The sequence below is a fragment of the Ictidomys tridecemlineatus genome, chromosome 11 (assembly GCF_052094955.1).
Source record: "Ictidomys tridecemlineatus isolate mIctTri1 chromosome 11, mIctTri1.hap1, whole genome shotgun sequence".
Lineage (NCBI taxonomy): Eukaryota > Metazoa > Chordata > Mammalia > Rodentia > Sciuridae > Ictidomys > Ictidomys tridecemlineatus.
Window position 1 is genome coordinate 120814877 of NC_135487.1, and position 20113 is coordinate 120834989.

Consider the following 20113-nt stretch of genomic DNA (forward strand, 5'->3'; position numbering starts at 1 on the left):
ATTTTTTAAACTGGTGAATTATGACTACACATACTAGTGGAATTCATCGCAACATATTTGCATATGCATATGACACAATCTGGTGAGTTTTGTTTCTCAGTACCTCACCTTTCCTTTCCTTCTTCCTTCCCTGGTTCCCTTTCTCCTCTACTCATCTCCTGTCTGATTTCATAAGATCCTTCCCCCACTTTTTTCCCCTTTTTTATCTTTAGCTTTCACATAGGAGAAAAAAACATATAGCCCTCAGATTCCATCCATTTTCCTGCTAATGACATTGAGTTCATAACCCATGAGAGTGGATGCACTGAGGAGTGAAATAATTATATAAGTGTATTTGGGAAACGGAGATTGGCTGAGGATGTGTGAACAGGGAGGGTGGAGGTGAAAGGGAGTGTTGTGAAGGGTGATGAATTCCAATCAAGTCAATGATAGAATCAGTGTCTCCTCTGGGTACTGGAGAAAAACAAGGAGACACACTTCTTACATTCAAAGAATCTCTTCTAATGAGAGGCTTGGGATTCACACACTGGGACCAGATACAAGACAGATTCAGCACACCAGGTCAACAGACAGATGACAGGAAGTGGGACTTTAACTTTGTCACACAATTTTCTAAAATGTCAATGTGTATAATCCGTTGGGGCCTTCTTGTCTCTCTACTGTTTAAATTGGTGCCTGATAAAATGGAGTAAATTATGTCCTATGCATTAATGAACCCCATTATGTATAACTATAATGCACTAATAACCAGATAATCATGTTTTTGCCACTCAAGTTAGATATAAAATAGTGGAATGCATTGTGATACACTGGCATAGGCAGGTAACATAATTTGGTCCGTTTTGTCGCCCAGTACCTCCTCTTTCCTTCCCATCCCCCTTCCTGATCCTCTACTGGTCTACTCAAGGAGCACATTAGGAACCGTGGCTTAAAACATATTCCTGAGACTAAATGTTTTTCTTGTTCACTCTGAGTTCGTATTCCCCAACCTGCTGGTCTCCTGGTAAGTGTGACAGTATTTCTGGGGACCACGTATTTTAACCTCTGGCAGCCACCTAAGAGGTTCCAGACTTTCCCCTCCTGTGAGGCCCCAGGGAGTGCCCATCACTGGGAGGTTCCACAGGGAGATGCTTCCAAGGCACGACTGACATCTGTCCCCCGCCCCCCACCCTTTTATCCTCAGCAACAACAGGCTGCACCCGTGGAGGATGCTGCTCAAGAATCAAGGGTTCTGGCTTTATTCGACTTCCAGGCCCGCAGCCATCGAGAGGTCTCCATGAAGAAGAACGATGTGCTAACTCTGCTCAGTTCCATCAACAAGGTGACTCGTCCTAACCTTATTTCCATCAGTGAAGTGGCTTTTTCATAGCCGTTCTCCTCACCTTGCCAGATAACCAGGCAATCGTATTTTTACCACTCCATTTTTTTTTTTTTTTCAGTCCTGGGGATTAAACCCAGTGCCTTGCGCCTGCTAAGCAGAAGCTCTACCACTGTGCTACACTCTCATTCCTTTTTCTTTTTAATATTGAGCCCAGGTTCACCTTGAACTTGTGATCCTTCTGCCTTAGCCTCCTGAGTCATTCGGATTACAGGTTTACACCAACATGTCCAGCCTCAACATTTATATATATATATATATATGTATATATATATATATATATATTAGTTGTTGATAGTCCTTTATTTTATTCATTTATTTATATGTGGTGCTGAGACTCAAACCCAGTGCTAGGCAAGCACTCTGTCACTTAGCCCCAGCCCCAGCTTCAACATTTTTAATCACTTTGTTTTTTAACTGATTTATAACTTACCAAGAAGCATACTTTCTTCCGATATCGTAAATCATCCTCTAAAGCCTTGTGGGATTTTAATCCTCATCTTATCATCATGAAAGAAATGAAGAATCAAAGAAGTTAATAATTAACATACAGATATTTAAGGCGGCAATTCCTAAATGGATGATATTATAGGACTAACTTCTCCCTTCCTTCCCACCTCTTTGCTTGTTCCCCCTCTGTGCCAGCGTTCCTAGTGATGGACAGCAACATGTAGGGTCAGGAGAGGCCTGATAACAGAGAGGTCTTTGCCGCAGTCTGGCTGGGCACAATTCAGGAGCCACTTGTCAAAAGAAACTAACTTTATTTTTAGAACTACAAATGCCAAACAAAACAGCTCCTCAGGATAAAACCCTCAGAGCCCAACTGCCACCACCGGCTTCCCACAAGCCTCTCCCCCCCACACCAGCCTCACCACCTCCCAATATCCTCCTGCTCTTGAGGCCCATTGGCTGGGTCACGTGGGCAGAGCCAAAGAAGTCCCCAAATGAGCAGCTCCATTGTCTGAAAGGGCAGGGAAACAGGCCAATGAACATCACCGCAGAGGAGCCAATCAGCTAGATGTTGCTGGGGCCGCTGTGAGCCAATCATCAGCCTGCAGCTAGAAGTTTGCTGGCAGCTGGAAGTTTGCTGGGGCCCCTTTGGCTGTGGCTCTCAAAAGGTCTTTTGCCAGGTGTGGTTGCATGCGCCTGTGATTCCCAGTTTGAGGCCAGAGTGAGCAACACAGGAAAACCTGTAAGAAAAAAAGAAGGAAAGAAGGAAGGAAGGAAAGAGATTTTAAGATATTAGTTCATGTACTGGCAGTTCAAAATTTTCAGGGTAGGTTGGCAGAAAAGAATAAAGTAAAAAAGGGAAGGAAGGAAGAAAAAGGGGGAAAGGAAGGAAGGAAGGAAATGATTTTTTTTATTAACTTGTTTTCTTTAGACTTTATGACCATAAAGACAACAGTAAAATATTGGGCTGGGATCTTAAATGTATTTCTCATCAGCAGTCAAGTAATTCTTATATTCTAATATCTGACTAAGTTTCAAAAGGTCTCGATAAGAAGAGAATTTGGCATATTGTTATTCTGAATGTTTTTGGCGATACAAAACACTGCTTTATCTAAAACACTGCGTGCTTAGGCCAGGGCTGTGGCTCAGTGGCAGAGTGCTTGCCTAGCATGCGTGAGGAGCTGGGTTGGATCCTTAGCCCCACATAAAAGTAAACAAATAAAATAAAGATATGTTGTCCATCTACAACTACAAAAAAAAATTAAAAACAAAAAACCACTGAGTGCCAGCCCACCCACCCCCTTTTCTGTTTGCCTAGACCTCTTTATTTCACCATGTTTTTCTCGGAGAAAACTAACTTCAGAGAAGTTAGTATGATACCACTAACAAAAAAATAAAAGAAAAAAAAATTTACATTAATGAATCTCAGGGCAATTGACAATTATTAGAACCTCTGGAAGTGGGATAGGGAAAAGAAATTTTGATGCAATATTATCTACACATGATCCACCCCCAAGAAACTTTGTTGGATTCCTGGTGAACAAAAATGCACCATCATTTGAAGAGCTAGGTTTGATTTTTGAAACTCTTCCTATAGTTTAGGGTCTGACATAAAATACCATATTATTTTATTTCAGGGGCTTACCTCTGCAATTCCTGAAATTCCACAGTAACTTTCTTTGTGGTCTGTGGAAATCACATGTCCACTTATAAGTGATGGTTAGCCTCTCTTGGCCACCAGCTTGTGCCTGTACCTAAAGACTTGGTTATGAGAGTCCAATCTCTCTTGTCTGTGGGTTTCCCAAGAACTGAAAAAGGAGTGGGAATCTGTTCTCCCTTCAGGACTGGTGGAAGGTTGAAGCTGATGATCACCAGGGCTTTGTCCCAGCAAACCATGTCAGAAAACTGGCCTCTGATGAGCTCCCCATGGTCCCAAAGCGGCGGCGAGAAGAGCCAGGCAGCATTGCCCAGCGGCAGGAGCAGATCGAGGAACTGTGAGTTCTGGATGCTGGAGAAATGGACCATGTTTGGCAAAATAGTGCCTATTGAATGAAGGCACTCCTCTCATGATTTTGCATCTGTTAGATTAGAGATACAAATTAAAAGATTTCAAGAACAGGAAAGAAACTTAGGATCCTTCAAACACTTAAGTTTTTATATGAAGAAAGGGATCCCCCAAACCATTCATTCCTTTAAGGTTGGTAAAATGTCTTCTGACATCCAATGTGGACTTTTTTTTAATAGTTTAATATCTAGGCAGCACGTAAGAATTTCACTTTGATAGAAGAGGAAGGGATGTTGCCAGCCATACTTTCAGGTCCCTAACATTTTCATTGTTATTAAATGAAAATGTTTATCTCTCTGCTCCTAATGCTTTATTTTGTGCCATCTTTATTTCACCCACTCCTTTACTGATCTTTTGATTTTATTCTTCCTTTCCTTTTTGTCTCTTTCACTCTCTACTCCTCTGTATCTTTTCCACCTTTTATTCCATTCTCTCATCTCCATAACTTCTCCACCCAGGTACCGCTCTCTCTGTGATCGGGCAGAAGAACGCAGACGTCGCCTACTACAACGTTATAATGAATTTCTTCTGGCCTATGAGGCAGGGGACATGCTGGAGTGGATTCAAGAGAAAAAAGCAGAAAACACTGGAGTGGAACTTGATGACGTTTGGGAGCTGCAGAAAAAGTTTGATGAATTCCAAAGGGTAAGAAAGAGGAGCTATCACTGGGTGTGGTGGTACACACCTATAATCCCAGTGGCTCAGGAGGCTGAGGCAGGAGGATCCTGAGTTCAAAACCAGCCTCAGCAACAGTGAGGTGCTAAGCAACTAAGTGAGATCCTGTGTCTAAATAAAATACAAAATATGGCTGGGGATGTGGCTCAGTGGTTGGTGACCCTGAGTTCAATCTCTGGTATCTTATTACTTGACTGCTAATGAGAAATATATTTAAAATCCCAGCCCAATATTTTACCAATGTCTTTATGGTCATAAAGTCTAAAGAAAACCAAGTTGATAAAAATAAAAACATTATTTCCTTCCTTCCTCCCTTCCCACCTTCTTCCCCCATCCCTCAAAAAAAGGAAAGAAAGAAGAGTGTCTTTCTCTAGACACCTTTTGAGACTTATCATCATTTCTTTTTATTCTATGTCTCCTCCTACATGACTCTTTAATTGATTTAATATTTATTAAATGCTCTCTGCAGTGCTACTGAGAACTCCACAATTTAGATCTTCCCCAGTTTATTGTAGTTGTTAGTCACTGGTTAGGAAATAAAGAAGAAGAAACTAGCTACTCTAACTTTCAAGCCCGCAGTCTCTGCCACTCCCAAATCCTCTTGGGTGTGCCAATCTCCCAGAATTCCTCAAAACTTGCCTTATATCATAGTGCATTCTTCATGCCCAGGGTGAAATGGGGTGTTAAGATGGGACTGTGTGTAGAGTCTAATCATGGGACAGAGATTGGGGTGGGAAGAGAAGAACAACCTGAGTTTACAGTGAGAACATTTCTGAGTATTTACCTAGCTAAAATCTTGTGATCACCTTTTTTCCTCTTATTTTTATTCCATTATCTTACCTAGCACTGAATATAAATTTCTTCCTTCCTTCCTTTTTCTTATGATATTTCTCATTGTGTGCATGTGTGTGTGTATATGTGTGTGTGCATGCATATAGATAGTACGTGTGCTCCTTTGTGATGATTTTTATAATATCCTTTAATATAGAAAAATCATAACTCAGTCAATGAAATTCTATAAAGACGGAGGTATTTATAAGGATAGAAAATAATATTACACAACTCAGGTACAGATACCTCTGACAGCAAAATTCAATATAGGGGAAGATTTTGAGAAATCTAAGAAGATGGATATGCTTCATACTTCCGATGAATAATAGTTCTCTTGGCAAGGTTTGATAGTTACGGGGTGTCAGGGAGTTTAAGAGTATTTTCTCAGTGGCAGCTGAGAAGAAAGCAGCTTGTGTGATGTAAGTGAGGTTGCCTATATGTTTTAATAATACTTAGCCAAATGGATATGAAGATGGACAGACAGATATGGAATATTTTTGAGAAGAGGATTGACACTGTTTTGGACAAATTTTTTCATCCAGGATTTAAAGACCAATGAGCCTCGGCGAAGGGACATCAACAAGGTGGCTGATGATCTGCTGTGGGAGAAACTTCTGACACCAGAAGGAGCTCACATTCGGCAGGTAACTGAGACTTGGCCTCGGTGTCATCATTTTATTCTAATAGTAAAATGGTCAACGGATCAGTTAGGATATGCAGGAGTGGACAGCAGTGTGAAACTGACTAAAGTAATAGTCCAAGGAGTTCAGCCACTTTTGTTGTCTAAATGAACTTAACTAGAGAATGTTTGTTTACTATCATTTACTGAGTGTCCTCTGTTTTCTCACATCGGTACTGTCTTGGTGAGGGGAGGAAGACAAAAGTATTGGGACCAGAAATTGAGATTTAGTTTCAAGAAGCAGTTTTAGGAAGTTTAGAGACTATTGCATTGGGCATCAGGAAAACTGAGCTTAAAGGCTGGCCCTATCCCTGTCTGACTACATGTTCTTGGGCAACTCATTTCATTTCTGAGATCTTCAGTGTCCACATCTGAAAAGCAAGAGTGTCAGATAGCAAAATCTCTAAACTTTCTTTTAATTTTCTGTGCTATGTTTCATAAAGTTGAACATAAAGTTTTGCCTTCCATCGCTATCTCAAAAAAACTTTTAAATTAAAATTTTGAAATACATACACTTGAACTGATAGGAAATCCTTCAATGATAACAATCGCTTCCCTTTTATTACCACCCACATAAGAGATCCATTGCTCAAATACATGAATGCAAAGAAAGTGCAGATAAAGAAGCTGTGACATAGGGAAGAGAATAATCAAGAAAGTTTCCTGGAAGAGTTGGGTTCTCATAAACATAATGAAGAAGGAGAAGAGAAGGAATAGAGATGAGAGAGAGAAAATTCTTCATCTGGTCTGTGTCTTGACCTATGACTGCATAAAAGACTAATGAAATTTAATAGAAAGTCCAGTCTGTGAGTTGTTATAAACTAGTAAAGAACTCCCTTCTTCATCCCATGGTGATTGTCATGGATAAGAGGAAAAAGTAATATGCATGAAAATAATATGTGTACCCTCTACAGAAAGTAAGGCTCTTTGACCACTAGGTCTATTCAATTCAGAATGCAGAAAGGTATTATGCTTGCCCCAGAGAACTGTAGCAGATTCTAAATACCAAGGCAACACATTTTACTCATTTTTCAGAGATTATATATAATATGGTCTAGTGATAGCAAGCATCAATTATGGCTCTAGGGTTGATGAGTCCAACTGGGAATCATCAGTTTGGAAGAAAAGAAATCCCTTTCTCTGCTGCACCAGCATAAGACCAAGCTCAGCCTGTCTGAGAAAAAAGCAAAGCAAGGCGATTTCTGAAGGAGATAACATGAAAGCAATGATTTAAATCCAGCTAGTCATAGACACCATTGAGCTATCCGAACCAACTCCTTGTCCAAAGTCTGATGTGGTTCTTCTTTTAGGAATTGAACACACGCTGGGATTCCTTGCAGAGGCTTGCAGATGAACAGCAGCAGCTGCTAGGCAGTGCACATGCTGTGGAGATGTTTCACAGGTAAGAATTAATTCTAAAATGCAGTGCTACTCTAGAAAACACTCACATAACTCACAAGTCCAGTAACGATGTGTGCTAGTCAGCTTTTCATTGCTGTGGCAAAAATATCTGGCAAGAACAACTAGAAGAGGAGAAGTTTGTTTGACTTCACAGAGGATTCTGCTTATGGTTGGCCATCTCCATTTCTCTGGGTCTGAGGGGAGGCAGAACATCAGCGGGCTGGGAGGAGGAAAGTACTTAGCTCACAGCAGCAAGGAAGCAGGAAAAAAGAGAGGAAGGGACCAGTCTAGTCGCCCAGCCCATGCCCCTAGTGATCCTTTCCTGTAAGCCATGCCCTACCTACTTACAGTTACCAACCAGTAGTCCATTCAGATGATTAGTCCATCACGTGGATCAATGCACAGATGAAGTCAAAACTATAGTATTTATCTTTTCCCTTCTGAACACTAATGCATTGACTAATATATGAGTTTTTTTGGGGGGGACATTTCAGATCTAAACCATAACACGATGGTAATGATACCTATTCGTGTAACCCTTTTTTTCTGAGCTAGAGACAGTTTGCAAATAGGAATCTGGCTTTTTTAGAAATAGATTCCTCACTTGGCACATTAAATACTCCAAGACAACCTACTTCAATTTATTTTTTTGTGTATTGAATGTATTATTATTTTAATTTTCGTGGTACTAAGTATTGAATCCAGGGGTGTTTTTACATTAAGCTACTCCCCTAGACCCAAAGATTTTTGTTAACTTTTTTTTAATATTTATTTTTTAGGTGTAGATTTACACAACACAATGCCTTTATTCTTATATGGTGCTGAGGATCGAACCTGGGTCCTGCTGGTGCTAGGCGAGTCTACTTCTGAGCCATAATCCCAGTCTTTTTTTTTTTTTTTTAACTTTTGAGACAGGATCTTCCTAAATTCTCAGACTGGCCTGGGACTTGCAAACCTCCTGCCTCAGCCTCCAGAGTAACTGGGATTATAGGCATGTACCACCATGCCTAGCTCCAACTTTAGTATTGGGCCCTGGCACATAATATTTTATGAATGCTTTCATGATAGTGCATGGATTTGAAGTATAAACAAATGGTATAAATAATTATGGTCCTAGACTAGAAGCAGACAGTAAAGGACAACAGACCATCACATTGACTTTGTTCATTGAATACATTCTTGCCTTTGGTTACAAATCCATACTTGTACTAAGAAATATAACCACACATACAAGAAGTAAACAAATGAACAAAACATAAACCAAATACCTTCCTATGTGTGTTAAAGATGCAAGGAAGGGGAAAGCAGAGATTCAGGTGGGTAGGGTTGTTTAGAATAGCTGAAAAGAGAAAGCATGAGTATAATTGTTAAATACTTGGCTCTGAGTTAGACCTCTTGGTTCAAATGTAGACTTCACCATCTGGCATTGGTATTATTCTGGTAAACAGAGGTGGTGGTGGTGGTGATGGTAATGGCAGTGGGAGAGGTGATGTGATGTTGGTAGTAAAGGTGGTGGTGGAAGTAGTAGTTATGGTGGTGTTAGTGGAGGAGGTAGAGGTGGTGAGGGTGGTGGTGGTATTGATAGTGATAGTGATTGTGACGGTGGTAAAGGTAGCAGTTGCGATGATAGTGGAAATGGTGGAGGTGGTGATGGAGGTGTTGGTGCTGGTGGTACTGGTGATGGAGGTGGAGGTGTTAGATTTGGTAACATGGCAGTAGTGACTTCCTTCTGAGCCTGGTCAGTTTCTCTTTGGTACACGTCATTATTCCTAAAGTCTCTTATTCTCTTGTGGACCAGAGATATAGATGACACAAAGGAACAGATTGAGAAGAAGTGCCAGGCCCTCAGGGCTGCTGACCCTGGCTCCGACCTGATCAGTGTTCAGGCGCTTCAGCGACAACACGAGAGCTTTGAGAGAGACCTCATCCCTCTGGGGGAAAAGGTGAGCTGTGTGCTTCTGAGCTTTCTCAGCACCTTCCTCTTTGCTTTTATAACCATATCAATGCCCCCTATTTTGCTTTCTTTTCCAGTCTTAGGCTTTAGTTTCTTTATCTTGCACGATACTTGTTCTTGCACTCTGTCCCCAAAGCAAGACCACTAAAAAGACATACCTCCAAGACCATGAACATCAAGAAAAATGCATTGAACTGCCACCATCTGAGTATTTAATGTCCTCTTGCCTGTTTAGTGGGTATCAAGTCATCAGAAGTTGAGGCAATTAGTTACAGGACAGTGGCCTAAGAGAAATAGCAACTATGCATACCCAGGATGGATAGGGCTATGCCTGAGCTTTGTGCGTGTTTTCTCAGTCAGGAGTTGAATAAGGTTACTCCTACTCCAAAACACAAAAGAAGAGTAGAGCTTTCCAGATACACTGGAGGCAACACGAAGCTTGGCCTTATTATACAGAGCAAAAAGAAGAAGAGAAAATATCTATATTGGAAATATCCTCATTTAAAGAATAAGGACCCTTTGGTACCCTGGTTTTGCTACTAGCCAGAAGAGTCATTTAACCATCTTTCTCCAAAACTTGTTACTTTTAAAAGAAAAAATGGTAAGGTCAATTTTGAGTACTTCAGAAAGTTATCATGTAAACTAAGAGGTTGATATTATCTTATGAAGTAGTAAGATGTGATGCTACATTGCTGGCATCTACTTGGGGAGATTAAGACCAGGACTCAGGACTCTTATTTGCTAAGAATCAGGTTCTACAACAGTGTGATTGCCAGAGCTCTTGCACCTCTCCAGGTGACCATACTGGGAGAGACAGCAGAGCGGCTCAGTGAATCCCACCCAGATGCCATTGAGGACCTGCAGAGACGGCGAGCAGAGCTGAACGAGGCCTGGAATGTCCTACAGGTGCTTACAGAAGATCGTAAAGAGAACCTGAATGAGGCCCAGAAATTCTACCTGTTCCTCAGCAAGGCCAGGTAAAGTTCAGAAGGTGGATTTTCACCCTGTGGGTGAGCAATGTTCATATCTGGTCCTAAGTAGAGCATGGAGGAACACTCTGGGTAGAGGTGCCATCCACCCATGGGTTTGGAAGGTACCACGCTGTCCAAATGTTGCCTCTGGTGAGGCACAAAAATGTTAAATTCAGTACTTCAGGCCATAAAAGATTGATGTTTGAAGAAATGTGAGGTCATATAGGCCAACTAATGAGCTTCTGCAAAGTATATGGCACAAACGAGGAGCTATATATCATGAGATGAAGATCAAGGGGGCTTTCTTACCACTGGAGAGACAGAGAAGAATGTGGAAGAATGTGTAATGGTGAAACATTACAAACCACACATCCTAGCAAATAGTTCAGAGACAGAGGGAACAGATGAGATTCCCTGCACTCTAGAGGAGGTAGCGTTTGATTACATATCAGTCAGGATTTTGGTAAAAGAGAATGCTATCCCATACAGATGGGAATGGACAAAACTGTGAGGGTAAGAAAGGCTGGGGAAACTGGAGAATACGGTTTTTTTTTTTATTATTGGGGGTGTTAAGCACAAGTAGCAAAAGAAAAATTTAGAAACATTGGAATCAAATTCTAGAGAATTTTCATTGTTGTGCTACAGTCAGAATATTTTCACAATATGAAATTCCCCTTGCAAATGTACACTATGTGGGATGACTCTGCCCCATTGTTTCAACCTGCTTGGAGGAGTCTTTGGAATTGAAGGTCCAGACAGCAGCTACTCACAAGGTAGTGCTTTTGAAGAAGAAAAGGAAACAAATGAGCAAGATGATTATAGTTGCTTTTGGTAACTCCTCCCCCACTTTAGCACCTCTGGAAAACTGTAATTTTTCACCCAGTGTAATTAAATAACATCTATACTCATTATTTAAGATCATTTATTGCCGTATATATTACTAAGATTCCAGAATAAGTGATGGCCCCTTCTTACAAATTTTTATTCCTTGATATTGCACAATCATAGGCATGTTCTCAGCTTCTGAGAAACACTAACACCTCATTTTATCCCTTTATAATAATTTATATTTCATTTTTAATAGCTATAAGTGTGTATGATCCATTTGCTTACCCTACCCCCAATAGAAATAAAGTATGATCTCCTAGAAGGTAAATATATATCTTTTTCAAAATATTTGGTACTTAGTAAGCAATAAATAAAACTTAGATGTTTGGATACATGAAAAAAAATATTGTATAAAGAAACAAAAGACCTCTCTTTCCTAGATTTAAGGATTAATATTTAGCAAATAAGACTAATATATTCTTTATGGGATTATTATTTTGATATCATGATAACTTTTAAATCAATGAATGGTTGACATTTTCTCTCTGGAAGAATAAATCCTAGCTTGCTTTGTCTAAATTCTTGACTACTAAAACAATAAGAAATAAATCTTGATTTAATCAGTAATGTAGGAAATGTATGACATGTATATATGCTTATGTGTGTATATATATGTGTGCTGAGCAGAAGCATGTATTAGATTTTTTTGGGAAAAAGAAAACATGCACCTCCCCCAAGACTCCATAAGCTGTATCTTTAAAGCCCAGAAAACTGTTGAAGGAACAGGAATCAACAGCAGTGATGGAATACATTCTGTCCAGAACTCCAGAGGTCTGAGCTCTGGTCCAGATGATAGGTAGAAAATGTTCTAAGAACATAGTCCACATGTCTGGTTTTAATTGCACCACATTAGCAAATTGCTTACCTTCTCCATGCTGACTTCCTTATCTCCAATATGGAAATAAAAGAGTTCTCATAATTCTCTACAGGATGATTTCAGGAACTAAAAGAAATAATATGTAAGACAAGATTTTCAAGTGCAAGGAAATGCTATCATTAACACAATGAGAACACCAAACATGATACGACATGGAAGCATAGAAAGACGTAGAAAATGTTATTCTGGAAATATTTTCTAAAAAGTTATTGGACAGATAGCCCTGTAGAATGTGGCAAGGTCTTTTGTCCATCCCAATATACCTGTTTCTCTAGGGACCTTGAAAATTGGATGAGTGCCATTGGCGGCATGGTGTCATCACTGGAGCTAGCGGAGGACTTAACGGGCACAGAGATCTTGATAGAGCGACACCAGGTATGGCTAAAAACCCACAACCACTGATCACTTGACCTGATGACCTTGCTTCATTTAAAACAATTTCAAAAGGATTAGCTTCACCGGTCTACTTCCCCATTTTCCAACAGGAGCATCATGGCGAGATGGAGGCTGAGGCCTCCACTTTCCAGGACTTAGAAAATTTTGGCACAGAACTTATAGACAGTGTGCACCGTAATAGAGCTGAGATTGAAAATAAACTTCAAGACATTCAACTAAAGAGAGAAGATTTGGAGAAGTCTTGGGAAAAACGCAAGAAGATGCTAGACCAATGCCTGAAATTGCAGGTACAGCAGGTTTCCAGTAGTGAAGCCCTGCTCTGTTCCTTGTAAGCAGTTATATCTGGATATCACAGTCACTCAGTACACAGACTTCCCATGTTGTAGACACAAGGGCCTCTCTTGATTAGGTAACATTATGTTCCATAGTCTGATTATTGTTTTATTCTCTGCTCTTATCCCTGTTAGAAGAGATAAAGAAGAAAGTGATCAGTCCTGGACATGACAGGAAATGATTGTCATTTATTGATTAATGAAGGGGTTGATGGATTTTCATTGAGAATCTACTGTGTGCAGGCCCCAGTGTCACAAAGATTAGTAAATTAATGTTTCTGTTTTTAAGTAGTAAAATTAGACATGCAGTACAGATTATTCTAATATAGGACATCATTTCGTAAAACAAAATTCTTGAAGGCTTTGAGGGTAGGGAGGAAGGAATGATTACAGCTTTGGAGGGAAGAGTATGGGAATGTCACAGGCCAACTCTATGGGTAATGTTCAGCAGAGTCTTAAAGAAAATAACCAGTCAGTATCTTCCAGTTGTACGATATGGGTGTTATAGCTTGTATGAACACATAAAGGAAAGAGTAGAAAATTCAAGAAAGAGTAGAAAATTCAATATAGCTAAGATTCATTGTATGAATGTTTCCTAAAAGAACATAAATACTCCCTGCAGGATCCTTGCTGTTTATGTCATAGGAGAGGGGTAAGACCATTTCCTCTGTCCACCCAGAATAAACATTTAATACACCTCTAATTTCATCCTCCGTAGTTGTTCCGAGGTAAATGTGAGCAGGTTGAGAGCTGGATGACGGTGCGTGAGAATTCCCTGAGGTCGGATGACAGAGATTCCTTACAAAGCCTACAGGCCTTGATGAAGAAACGTGATGATTTGGAGAAAGCAATCACTGCTCAGGTAAAAACAGGGAATGTAAATATTCCAATGATAATGGTTGTAGGCATAACAGAAATCTTATACATTTGTCTGGTATCATGACTCACGAGCATTTTGACTCACGTTTACTTCTTACAGACAAGTTGGAGGCAGGCAAGGTGGATCGACGCGAGGCACTGTCTTATCTGAGTCCTATGTGTAATTGAACTTTAAGTCTGCCATCCTGACACCCAAATTTGAGGATTCAAATTGACTTTGCGTTCTTAGTACCTATTTCAACATCCTGCCCCATGAAGGACTCACCCTAGACAACAGTCATGAGGAATGACTGTTCTTTAGGGAGATCCTTACCACACAGCCAGCTCACCTCAGTAGGATTGTGAGATGTTTTTCCTCCTGTTGAGTTAAAATACACCTTCCTATAGACCTTCTTATAAGACATTTAGCTTTGGAGCTGTCTCCTGAAGGCAAAAAGGTTATTACTGTTCTTCCTTAGGAGGGAGTCTGAGATTATACCCAAAGTCTAATCTTCAGGCACCTGGTCTCTTATTTTCCTTTATTCAGGAAGAGAAAATTAATGACCTAAAAGATTTTGCTGATCAGCTCATAGATGATGACCACTATGCGAAGGAAGAGATTAACACTCGGCTCCAACAAGTGCTAAGCAGGTCAGTCCCGAGGCTACTGGAAGATGTAGCAAAGTGACCTCTTTGCTAGCATTGTGACGGGGAAGACACTCTGAGATTTTGTCCTTTCTAGATGCCTTAAACTATCTTGACATCTTGGAAGCTGTCTGTGTTACCTTTTCATCACTGTGACTAAAATACCTGACAAGAATAACTTAGACAAAGAAAAACGTTTATTTGGGGGTTCATGGTTTCAGAGATTCTCAGTGCATGGTTGGCTGACTGTACCGCTCTAGGCCTGAGGTGAGGCAGAACATCATAGCAGAACAGTGTGGTGAAGGAAAGCTACTTAGAGAACTATAAAGCAAAGAGAGGGAGAGGAGCTAGGGACAAGATATAGTCCCAGGTCACATTCTCAGGCACCTATTTCCTTCAGCCACACCCCACCTGCCTACACTTACCACCCAGGAGTCCATTCAGATTATAAATCCATTAAATGGAAACTGGTCATTTCACTTCTGAACGTTGCTGCATTGCCTAACACATGGGCTTTTCAGAGGGCATTAAAGATGCAAGTGATAACATTGTCTGATCTAGACTCATGGGATGAAAGACATGGAAATTTACACTAGAAATTACCTGATTTAACCACTGCATTTTGTATCTGAAAAGAGTCAAACAGTAGGAAAGGAAAAAGAACAGGTTGCCAAATGGAAAAAAATCATCTGACCCCCTCCCACAGATGGGATGCTCTCAAAGCCCTACTGATGGCTGAACGGACAAAACTTGGAGACTATGCTGATCTGAAAAAATTCCACCATGACCTTGAGGAGCTGGAGGAATGGATCAGTGAGATGATGCCCATAGCCTGTGATGAATCCTACAAAGACCCCACCAACATTCAGGCAAGTTCAAAATAGGAATCTTGGAAAATTTTATCCGTCTCACTCACATTGTTGGCTGAATGAGCACCCCCACATACTGAGTCTAACAGGAAGCAAGTCCTTTAAAATCACCAATATCTTGGATGTGATAGAAATATTAACTCTTCCTTTTATACCTGATTTTTAAAAAATCTCACTTACCGACATGAAAGGATAAGTTTTTGCTTTGCCTTCAGAGGAAATACCTGAAGCACCAGACCTTTGAAAATGAGGTCCGGGGTCGAACTGAGCAGGTGGAAGGAGTCATCGACCTGGGCAACTCCCTGGTTGAGCGGAAGGCATGTGATGGCAACGAAGAGACCGTGGAGGTAAAGGTTCTGCTTGGGATGAACTTTGGGCTGCAAAGGCACATGCATAAAAATCTTTTACTCTTTATTGTTCTATGGGTAGGGATCCAGCATGTGCTCTGTGGTCACTCCTCCTCCCTCTAGACAAGAAAGGAAGAAAGCAGTAATGCTCAGACCACCTCTCCCATCATACTGAGCTCCTGGAACTCCAAGAGAGCTTTCAACTGAATTCCCAAGTCTTCTCATGCTTGCTTTGCATTCTCTATCCCTCTGCTGAGAATTTTTTTTTTTTTTTTTTTTTTTGCATTTGGATGCCAGTCATTGCAATCAGTACAGGATCTTTGTTTCAAATGTTTCCTGTCATCCAAAACGTCTTGTTTTTCCACATTGAGCATAACTACTTTGAAATGTATGACATTCAATTGTCAGCCAATTTTGGCTAATCCCGACATAAAGAAACTCCCTACATAATCCTCTCGAGTTGTCACAGTGCTCAGAATCCTCCCTTTCTTTGAGTTAGGAGCAACTGAAATTGCTAAAGGAACATTGGGACAGCCTCCTTGAGAGAACCATTGACAAAGGAGAGAAACTCAATGAGGCTAGTCGCCAGCAGAGGTTCAACACAAGTGTCCGGGATTTCGAATTCTGGCTCTCAGAGGTAATTGCACCTGGAGGTGGTGGGAGCATGGTAGTTTCAAGAACACTTGTTAAATAAAAGAATTTATATGTGAATGGTTTTCTTGAGCCTTCTTGGGAAAAGACTGTAGACTAGATGCTAAATTTTATTCTCCTTAAACACGGTTTCATCTATCAGCTTTATTACTTATTATTTTGTCTCCAGGCAGAGACACTTCTGGCCATGAAAGATCAGGCCAAGGACTTGGCTTCTGCAGAAAACCTGCTCAAGAAGCATCAGCTGTTGGAAAAAGAGATGTCGGCTCGAGAGGTGAGTAGTACTGAAACCCTTTGGATAGGATGAAACATTTCTTATTTTCCTCCCTTATTTTCTAAGAGACCATTTGAGAATGTAGCCTTGCAAAACTGAGCAGGATGGCTCAGCCATCATTCATTTTTACCAGGTCAGATCTATGGGCTACAGAGCCACTGTGACAGTCACTGTCAATTATCACTGAACTGCAGACTCTAAAACTCCAGCAAGTGGATCTTAAAAGCTGCCTTGTTTATCTTTTCACTAGTTTATATACATGCATCAGTAAAAAGACAAGCAAGACAGCTTTTAAGATCCACTTCCTGGAGTTTTTCCATGGCTATACATTTGATCTGGCCTTTGAAAGAAAATGCAACTTTATTTTACGGAATTAGAGAGGAGAGAGAAGAACAAAAATCATTTGGAACATGTACAATGAATTTGAAATACATATACACTCTAGAAAACCTGTGAAGAATTCCATTTGCCACCTAATATCAACCAAAAATTTGCCCTGTGAACAGTGACCAGGTGCACATTTCAGACAGACATTTATGGTGTCATTTTTATTTAGTAGTAAAGGATATGAAGAAAGGACAAGAAGTCAAAGGCTTTCTAGATTAAAGTCTTCAGTCCTTGGTGGTACCTCCTGTTGTATAACTAGGAGGCTGTGTTAGGATGGGAAGGGTCTGGGTGTATTCTGTGGGCAAACTAAGATTTCTACCAATACAGTTGTTCCCGTACAGTATTTTGAACAATGAATCAGTGCTCTAAAGGAAGATAGTCCTGTATGGTGAGATTGTTCCCCAAGGTCTTATTTTCTAGCTATGGATACAGGTGAAAAGCAGAAGGAAGAACCAGGAGACACAGAATAAATGTACAGTTTGAGTAATAGAGTCATGCTGTCTGTATCGCTCTGTGATCTAGCTCTTATTCAATCTGAACATAGACAAATATGTGTAAAACAGATAATAGTATAGAACATCAGTTTCACTACCTTTTTTTTTATGTGTGTATGGCATTGGGGATTGAGCACAGGGGGTGCTCTGTCTACGACTGAGCTCTATCCCAAGTCCCTTTTGATTTTTATTATAAGACAGGGTCCCACTAAGTTGCTGAGCCTGGCCTCAAACTTGCAGTCCTTCTGCTTTAACCCCCTGAATTGCTGGGATTACAGGCATAAGTTACCTGCCCAACTTGATTCAAACTACTTTTTAAAAGCAATCTATTTGACCTGGTCTTTGAGCCAGGACCAGGGATGGTTAAAGTCTGGGGTCTATACAATACCATTCACTGAGCTGGGGTTTTCTAGGAGGCACTCAAGGACCTGAACAACTTGGCTGAGGATCTGCTCTCCAGCGGAACATTCAACATCGAGCAGATTGTGGAGAAAAGGGACAGTATCAACTCGCGCTTTGAAAATGTCCAGAACTTGGCAAGTGCCCATCATGAGAAACTGAAAGAGGCCTATGCCTTGTTCCTGTTCTTCCAAGAACTAGATGATGAGGAGTCCTGGATCGAGTACGTTTCCCCAGTCCAACTCACAATGTGTGGATGATCCAAGAGATGGGACTAGAGAACCACCCAATGAAATTTCAGTGTAACATTTGTATGGCATGTTAATCATGTTTGTCTCTGCTTAAAGTCAATATTGGTCTTATTTTTTTCCCCAAATTCCCTTACTGGATTTAGACAGGAGAAGTGTGGAGGGAGTGGTGAGCAATTCACATACATGTAGGGAACCAAATTTTGAAGCCATATATGTTTGCTCTGTATAGTTCATAGAACGTGTAATACTCACTGAGCTGAGTATTTATAGATTATTCAGCTAAGATCATTGACTCTATTCAGTCTATATCCAGTGTTACCTAGTAACACTGAACTGGACATAAAACAGAGAATGCGATACACTATCTACCATGGTTTCATTACTAATTCTACTTTTCTTGTAAAAAAATATGACTGGGGAACTCTTAGAAAATTAAAAGATTCTGCCCACATTACGGTTGCATCTTGCTTCTATTCTGCAGATCTGCTTATTCTTATGAGTAATGAATGAATTAGATGGAAACAGTACATAGGGCAGCAAAGAGGATACCTTAAAATAGCATCGTCTTATTTATTAATATCTTGTATTTCATGATGATGTTCTAATATTTTATACTTGGAGCCATTTAAATTTCATGACCCCTATAATACCAACTCTTCAAAAACTATTCTAGCTAAGTTTTTTATTGAAATTGATAGATGAAAATAATAAAAGCCATAGAGGTCATACACATTTTCACTCCCCGACCCCCACAAGAGTAGCATTAGTGTATGTTCTTAAGCAAAGAAAATATACAAAGGTAGACAGGCAAAATGATTCACGGGTAGACTTTTTACAGGTGCGTCCACGGTGGGCATCAGTATTTTAGTTTGTACTAGAACCATCAATTGTTTATGCTGAAAACATCAGCCACTGCTTACCTTTTGGCTATTAGCATTAGAATATTCCAGAATTCACCACCTCCCTGCCCATATACACTTAGAAAACTATTGCTCTTGAGTGACCTTGGATGTCTAAACTTCAATTTTTTTTTTCTTTCTTCCTTGGTTTCAGGGAGAAACTGGCACGAGTCAGCTCCCAGGACTATGGGAGGGATCTGCAGGGCGTTCAGAACTTACTGAAGAAGCACAAACGTCTGGAGGGGGAGCTGGTGGCACATGAACCTGCCATCCAGGTGGGCACAGAATGATCAGACCTGAAGAGAGAAGATGATCTAATAGCTAGCTGTCTCTCATGGTGAAGTCAAATATGTGGGTGCTGCAAAATAGGAATGCAGAATTTGTTCCAAGGTCACAGAGAGTTGGTAATACAGTTCACAGGTGTTCTTTTTTTGACCACATCTTCTCTGAATAGAAGGATTCTAGACAGGAGGTTGTGCTGTCCCCTGGAAGGAGCATTTTCAGCAGTGTTGGGAAGTCAGTGACAATCGGGATGCAGGTTGGGACATCTGGTAAAGCTGTATGATGGCCTTATGGGAAGAAGGATACTCTGGGTCTGACCTGGCAGCAGAGTCCACGTGTGACTATAAAGCTCATGTGCTGTATAAGCATAATGCAAGCACCAAGGTATTTGCCAAAATACTGGGAAACGTTTAGCAGGGCAGACCTTGCTGCAGTTCCCTTCACGCTCCCAGGGTTTCTAGGACTACCCCAACTGTCCAAAGTCATGGAGCCAGTCAGGCATGAAGACAGTTCTAGGAGGTTACAAATGATCCAAAGGGTAGGAAGGCCTGGGTACTTTTCCAGGGACTGTGGCTGAATGGGGAGAGATTGTGGAGTGATGGGAAGTGGATGGGTGTGTCCTTCAGAATGTGCTGGATATGGCTGAGAAGCTGGGAGACAAGGATGCTGTGGGCCAAGAGGAAATCCAGGAGCGGCTGGCTCAGTTTGTGCAACACTGGGAGAAACTCAAAGAGTTGGCCAAGGACCGGTGAGTGGGAGGCCCAGTTATCTTCCTGTGGGCTTCATTTGTCAGGCAGCTGTTGGGAGGAGGCTTTGACCACCCTGCCTGACGGCCTAGCTTACAAGTCCCTGCTCAAAAC

At 40.8% G+C, this 20113-nt stretch overlaps 1 protein-coding gene across 1 annotated transcript in view; it reads left to right on the plus strand.

Moving 5' to 3' along the window:
• Spta1 (spectrin alpha, erythrocytic 1) overlaps positions 1-20113 on the plus strand; it is a 72522-nt gene that overhangs the window by 30518 nt on the left and 21891 nt on the right. The window contains exons 20-37 of the mRNA XM_005339400.5: positions 1184-1321; positions 3671-3822; positions 4352-4538; positions 5942-6043; positions 7389-7480; positions 9278-9422; positions 10229-10410; positions 12445-12544; positions 12655-12852; positions 13616-13759; positions 14303-14406; positions 15107-15269; positions 15485-15616; positions 16116-16253; positions 16437-16541; positions 17836-18044; positions 19126-19246; positions 19880-20001. Of these exons, the coding sequence (XP_005339457.2) occupies positions 1184-1321; positions 3671-3822; positions 4352-4538; positions 5942-6043; positions 7389-7480; positions 9278-9422; positions 10229-10410; positions 12445-12544; positions 12655-12852; positions 13616-13759; positions 14303-14406; positions 15107-15269; positions 15485-15616; positions 16116-16253; positions 16437-16541; positions 17836-18044; positions 19126-19246; positions 19880-20001 (2534 nt within the window). The remainder of the gene's footprint in view (positions 1-1183; positions 1322-3670; positions 3823-4351; positions 4539-5941; positions 6044-7388; positions 7481-9277; positions 9423-10228; positions 10411-12444; positions 12545-12654; positions 12853-13615; positions 13760-14302; positions 14407-15106; positions 15270-15484; positions 15617-16115; positions 16254-16436; positions 16542-17835; positions 18045-19125; positions 19247-19879; positions 20002-20113) is intronic.